The sequence below is a fragment of the Mesoplodon mirus genome, assembly GCF_964341445.2.
Source record: "Mesoplodon mirus genome assembly, chromosome: 2".
Taxonomy (NCBI): domain Eukaryota; kingdom Metazoa; phylum Chordata; class Mammalia; order Artiodactyla; family Ziphiidae; genus Mesoplodon; species Mesoplodon mirus.
Genome location: NC_138977.1, coordinates 167,095,207 through 167,101,986, shown reverse-complemented (window position 1 = coordinate 167,101,986; position 6,780 = coordinate 167,095,207). Strand labels below are relative to the sequence as shown.

General features: G+C 49.3%; 1 protein-coding gene across 1 annotated transcript; it reads left to right on the top strand.

Moving 5' to 3' along the window:
* The first annotated feature begins 714 nt into the window (after positions 1–714).
* Positions 715–5,562, top strand: LOC309816463 (homeodomain-interacting protein kinase 1-like). The gene has a single exon (XM_082643986.1). The coding sequence runs from the start codon at positions 730–732 to the stop codon at positions 4,354–4,356; it is 3,627 nt and encodes a 1,208-aa protein (XP_082500112.1). The 5' UTR covers positions 715–729; the 3' UTR covers positions 4,357–5,562.
* The last annotated feature ends 1,218 nt before the right edge of the window (positions 5,563–6,780 follow it).

The following is a 6,780-nucleotide window of genomic DNA, read 5'->3' as shown; positions in this document are numbered from 1 at the left end:
AAAAAAAAAAAAAAAAAAGGGACTGGATACTGGGTGGCTTAGCGAAGTGACAGAAAGGCTGGCTAGCCAGGCTTGGGAGCCCGGAGGAGTGGGACTCAGGACATGCAACGGGACCCCTGATGGGTGTATGGCCACGGCTGCCCCCATTAGACTCTGGCTGTGGCTGCTGGCATGTTGACATCATTGCTAGGATGAAGTGGAAACTGCCTCTGCCTCAGTGTGTCTCATGCACAAGCCCAGGAGTAAGCATCTGATTGGCTGAGCCTGGGCTCGGTTTGGGCACCTCAGCTGACCTCACAATGGGAGGCAGGGCTGCCACTCCCAGAACTCACAAAGGTGGGCTCAGAAGTTGGGCAGTTCCCATCTGCCCTCCCACCCCGCAAAACCCTAGATAGCACCTACACAGATCCTTTTAAAAGAAATTCCTTGAAAAATTGCTTCAAGAGGGGGCCCGGCGGTGGCCCCGGACGGCAGCGAGAGACTGAGGCGGGAGCGCGCGGTGCTGAGGCGGCGGCGGCGGCGAGAGGCCGAGCAGCGGAGCTGGAGGGAGGCTGGGGGCGCTCCCCCCGTGAGACGGGCACGGGTAGGCTCCGGGGGGCGGGGGCCGGGGCCCGGGCCGGCTCGCGCGGGGGATATGATGACCCAGCGGCAGGGCCCCGGATCTCGTCTCCTCCTCCGCCTTCTCACTGCAGCCCCAGCTGGCGGCTGAGAACCAGACACACCGGCGGTATGGCATCACAGCTGGAGGTGTTTCCCCTCCCATCAGTGTCGTCGAGTGCCTTCTGCAGTGCAAAGAAACTGAAAATAGAGGCTTCTGGTTGGGATGTTTCTGGACAGAGCAGCAACGACAAATACTATACCCACAGCAAAACCCTCCCCACCACACAAGGGCAAACCAGCTCTTCTCACCAGGTAGCAAATTTCAACATCCCTGCTTACGACCAGGGCCTCCTCCTCCCAGCTCTTGTAGGGGAGCATATTGTTGTCACAGCTGCTGATAGCTCTGCTGCTACATCAACCTTCCAAAGCAGCCAGACCCTGACTCACAGAAGCAACGTTTCTTTGCTTGAGCCATATCAAAAATGTGGATTGAAAAGAAAAAGTGAGGAATTTGACAGCAACGGTAGCGTGCAAATCATAGAAGAACATCCCCCTCTCGTGCTGCACAACAGGACTGTGGTGGGTGCTTCTGCCACGACCACCACTGTGACCACGAAGAGTAGCAGTTCCAGTGGAGAAGGGGATTACCAGCTGGTCCAGCATGAGATCCTTTGCTCTATGACAAACAGCTATGAAGTCTTGGAGTTCTTAGGCCGGGGAACATTTGGACAGGTGGCTAAGTGCTGGAAGCGGAGCACCAAGGAAATTGTGGCTATTAAAATCTTGAAGAACCACCCCTCCTATGCCAGGCAAGGACAGATTGAAGTGAGCATCCTTTCCCGCCTAAGCAGTGAAAATGCCGATGAGTATAATTTTGTCCGTTCTTATGAGTGCTTTCAGCATAAGAATCATACCTGCCTTGTGTTCGAGATGCTGGAGCAGAACTTATATGGTTTTCTAAAGCAGAACAAGTTTAGCCCACTGCCACTCAAGTACATCAGACCCATCTTGCAGCAGGTGGCCACAGCCCTGATGAAGCTCAAGAGCCTTGGTCTAATTCACACTGACCTTAAGCCTGAAAACATAATGCTGGTCGATCCAGTGCGCCAACCCTACCGAGTGAAGGTCATTGACTTTGGTTCTGCTAGTCACGTTTCCAAAGCTGTGTGCTCAGCCTACTTACAGTCACGTTACTACAGAGCCCCTGAAATTATTCTTGGATTACCATTTTGTGAAGCTATTGATATGTGGTCATTGGGCTGTGTGATAGCTGAGCTGTTCCTGGGGTGGCCTCTTTATCCTGGTGCTTCAGAATATGATCAGATTCGTTACATTTCACAAACACAAGGCCTGCCAGCTGAATATCTTCTCAGTGCCGGAACCAAAACAACCAGTTTTTTCAACAGAGATCCTACTTTGGGGTACCCACTGTGGAGGCTTAAGACACCTGAAGAACATGAATTGGAGACTGGGATCAAATCAAAAGAAGCTCGAAAGTACATTTTTAATTGTTTAGATGATATGGCTCAGGTGAACATGTCCACAGACTTAGAGGGAACAGATATGTTGGCAGAGAAGGCGGATCGAAGAGAATACATTGATCTGTTAAAAAAAATGCTAACAATTGATGCGGACAAGAGAATTACTCCTCTGAAAACTCTTAACCATCAGTTTGTGACAATGACTCACCTTCTGGATTTTCCACATAGCAATCATGTTAAGTCTTGTTTTCAGAACATGGAGATCTGCAAACGGAGGGTTCACATGTATGATACAGTGAGTCAGATCAAGAGTCCCTTCACCACGCATGTTGCCCCAAACACAAGCACAAATCTAACCGTGAGCTTCAGCAACCAACTTAATACCGTGCACAATCAGGCCAGTGTTCTAGCTTCCAGTTCTACTGCAGCAGCTGCTACTCTTTCTCTGGCTAATTCAGATGTCTCACTGCTAAAGTACCAGTCGGCTTTGTACCCATCATCTGCAGCACCAGTTCCTGGAGTTGCCCAGCAGGGTGTTTGCTTGCAGCCTGGAACCACCCATATTTGCACTCAGACAGATCCATTCCAACAAACATTTATAGTATGTCCACCTGCTTTTCAAACTGGACTACAAGCAACAACAAGGCATTCTGGATTCCCTGTGAGGATGGATAATGCTGTGCCCATTGTACCCCAGGCACCAGCTGCTCAGCCACTACAGAGACAGGCGGGAGTTCTTCCACAGGGAAGCTGTACACCACTAATGGTAGCAAGCCTCCACCCTCAAGTAGCCACCATCACACCGCAGTATGCGGTGCCCTTTACTCTGAGCTGCGCAGCAAGCCGGCCGGCGCTGGTTGAACAGACTGCCGCTGTACTGCAGGCTTGGCCCGGAGGAACCCAACAAATTCTCCTGCCTTCAACTTGGCAACAGTTGCCTGGGGTAGCTCTACACAACTCAGTCCAGCCCACTGCAGTGATTCCAGAGGCCACGGGCAGTGGGCAGCAGCTCACAGACTGGAGGAATGCCCACTCTGATGGCAACCAGTACAGCACTACTATGCAGCAGCCGTCCTTGCTGACTAACCATGTGACATTGGCCACTGCTCAGCCCCTTAACGTTGGCGTTGCCCATGTTGTCAGACAACGAGAATCCAGTTTCCTCCCTTCAAAGAAGAATAAGCAGTCTGCTCCAGTCTCTTCTAAGTCCTCTCTGGATGTTCTGCCTTCTCAAGACTATTCTCTGGTTGGGAGTAGCCCCCTCCGTACCACATCTTCTTATAATTCCCTAGTCCCTGTACAAGATCAGCATCAGCCAATCATCATTCCAGATACTCCCAGCCCTCCTGTGAGTGTCATCACTATCCGCAGTGACACTGATGAGGAAGAGGACAACAAATATAAGCCCAATAGCTCTGGCCTGAAGGCAAGGTCTAATGTCATCAGTTATGTCACTGTCAATGATTCTCCAGACTCTGATTCTTCCTTGAGCAGCCCATATTCCACTGATACCCGGAGTGCTCTCCGGGGCAATAGTGGACCCCTTCCGGAGGGTCCCGGCAGAGTCGTGGGGGATGGCACTGGCACCCGCACCATCATTGTACCTCCACTGAAAACTCAGCTTGGTGACTGTACTGTAGCAACCCAGGCCTCAGGTCTCCTGAGCAGTAAGACCAAGCCAGTGGCTTCAGTGAGCGGGCAGTCATCTGGATGCTGTATCACCCCCAGAGGATATCGAGCTCAGCGTGGGGGGACCGGCGCAGCACAGCCACTCAACCTTAGCCAGAACCAGCAGTCATCGTCAGCTCCAAGCTCGCAGGAGAGAAGCAGCAACCCTGCCCCCCGCAGGCAGCAGGCGTTTGTGACCCCACTCTCCCAAGCCCATTACGCCTTCCAGCATGGCAGCCCACTACATTCGACCGGGCACCCACACCTGGCCCCAGCCCCTGCTCACCTGCCAAGCCAGCCTCACCTGTATACGTATGCTGCCCCCACTTCTGCTGCTGCATTGGGCTCCACCAGCTCCATTGCTCATCTCTTCTCCCCGCAGGGCTCCTCAAGGCATGCTGCAGCATATACCACCTACCCTAGCACTCTGGTGCACCAGGTCCCTGTCAGTGTTGGGCCCAGTCTCCTCACTTGTGCCAGCGTGGCCCCTGCTCAGTACCAACACCAATTTGCCACCCAGTCTTACATTGGGTCTTCCCGAGGCTCAACCATTTACACTGGATACCCACTGAGCCCTACCAAGACCAGCCAGTATTCTTACTTGTAGTTGCTGAGTGTGAGGGAGGAGGGCTCAGAGTTCTTAATGGGCTGTGATGAGCTCCTCCCTCACCCTCTCCTGAAACTCCCTAGCCAGCAACTTGCTCTGCAGGGGCACACTGAAGCAGAAGGCTTTTCTCTGGGGAACCTGTCTCAGTGTTGACTGCATTGTTGTAGTCTCCCAAAGTCTGCCCTATTTTTTAATTCTTTATTTTTGTGACGGCATTTTTGGTATTTGGAAGAGCTCAGATGCCCATCGTCTGCAGTTACCAAGGAAGAGAGATCATTCTGAAGTTAACCTTTGAAAAATATTTTCTCTCTCTGACTTGATTTCTATAAATGCTTTTAAAAAACAAGTGAAGTTCCTCTTTATTTAACTTTATTTTATTGTAATTGCTGGTCAGAGGAAAAATGCTGATAGAAGAACTTGAAATCTGGTAACAAGAAAAGAAAAATCATTACTTTCTGCTTGTTTAAAAACCAAGACTTAATTGCTTATCTTAAGAGCAGCTTGCACAAGTCTGTATTTTACTATCTCGCATTTCTCCTCAAAATTTTACCCTTGCTAAGGGGACATTTAAGCTTACAGTGTTTTAAATTTGTTCTCATGTCATGTTATATTTAGTGGGAAATTGTTATTTTTGCAAAACTGGTTACACACTACTCTCTGTTACTGTTGGGATTCTCTCAGTTGCTCCTGTGTTTATTATTAAAGTAGTGTTAAAAAGGCAGCTCACCATTTGCTGGTAACTTAGTGTGAGAGAATCCATATCTACCGTGAAAGCACCAGGTATTCTTTCTAAACGAAGCCCTGTGCATTCTTTTTAAATTATTTTTAAAAAGTCCTTCTCTCTGATTTAGCTTAAATTTTATTATTGGAAAAGCCATTAAGGTGGTTATTATTGTATGGTGGTCGTTGTTTTATTACATGCAAAGTCTCTTTGTATTATGCGATACTGGCATTGATGAGCTTTGCCTAAAGGTTGTTGGCATTGATGAGCTTTGCCTGAATATTAGTATGAATTTTCAATAATACACCTCTTTCTCTCTTTGCCTCAGCTCTCCCTTCATTCTATGTGATTTATCTGGGGAGAAAGCTAAAGCTAAAGGATCTGAAACCAGATAAGAAACGTTGTGTATAGCTTGTATGCTTTAAAGTAGCTTTCTTTGTATGCCAGCAGCAAATTGAATGCTCTCTTCTTAAGACTTATATAATAAGTGCATGTAGGAATTGCAATTTAAAAGAATTCCATCAAAAAGAGAAAGTAGAGAAGAAATGAAGCTGGATGGTCATCGTATTTGCTTTTAAACCAGTGTTCATGGAAATGCCGATCTCTGGACCCCAGGCTCAGAGTCCTGTGAGGTATTTGCTTAAAATTCGTGTTCTTGGGTCCCTTTCCCAGTTCGAACTCAGTGTATTTGGATGGAATCCAGGAATCTTCATCCCATAAACCAGAAAATGGTGAATCTACCTTAGTGATTAGTCTAGTGCCTGTTTGAGGGGAGAGGCCCCAAGGGAGCGATTTCCAAAGGCTGCTAAGTTGAGGATTGCAGCTGAAAGTATGGCCCCCCCAGAGTGGTAGACCAGTTGTTCCGCCATGGATGAATCCAGTGAGGAGACAGTCTGCTCCCTGTGTTGGAGGAGACAGCTACAAGCAATCCAACACCTCCCTCCCGTGGGCTGTAGACTGCTCATAAAGAGGTGCTTGACCACTTCTGAAATAGGTCAACGTGACCATTTTGTGTCAGTCTTCTCTCTACCTGCCACAATTTGATGTCAGCCATCCTTATTGAGTGCCTGCTGTGCGCCAGACTCCAAGGGTACGGAGAAGATGAGGAAGTCAGGGACTCCACCAAGCTGTTGGGCTAGATCAGTTCAATGTGATACAAGAAGGGCGTTTGGGGTGCTTTTGCCTCACGTCTGTTGTTCTGCAGTTGTGTTTGGGAAGATGGAGGTGTCTTTGGAAATTGGCATGGATTAGCCAGGAGGGAACTCAGGAAGAGTGCTGGCTCTCGAACCTTAGTTGTCTAAGAATCTGTCACCAGGGGAGCATGTTAAAAATGCAGATTAATGGGCCCCATCTCCAGAAACGAGGTCCTATAATTTCATTTTAAACACAGACTCCGTTTTACGCTGATGCGGCTGTTGGGTCGGGAGCCGTCTTGGGTTTTCTGCTGGCAGTTTCCTGAGCTGCTCTCAGTGGTTCTCGCTACCTAGTGTGCTTTCCCAGGGAAGTACCCAGACCTTCTTTTTCGGAACAACGGTTCAAACTGAGATGAAAACCTCTTCCTTTTTGCCTGGACTTTTTTTTGTTTTGTTTTGTTTTTGCAGTACGCGGGCCTCTCACTGTTGTGGCCTCTCCCGCTGTGGAGCACAGGCTCCGGACTCACAGGCCCAGCGGCCATGGCTCACGGGCCCAGCCGCTCCGCGGCA

Coding starts and splice junctions, on each gene's coding strand:
- LOC309816463 (XM_082643986.1), top strand. CDS start 730: ATGGCATCACAGCTGGAGGTGTTTCCCCTCCCATCAGTGTCGTCGAGT.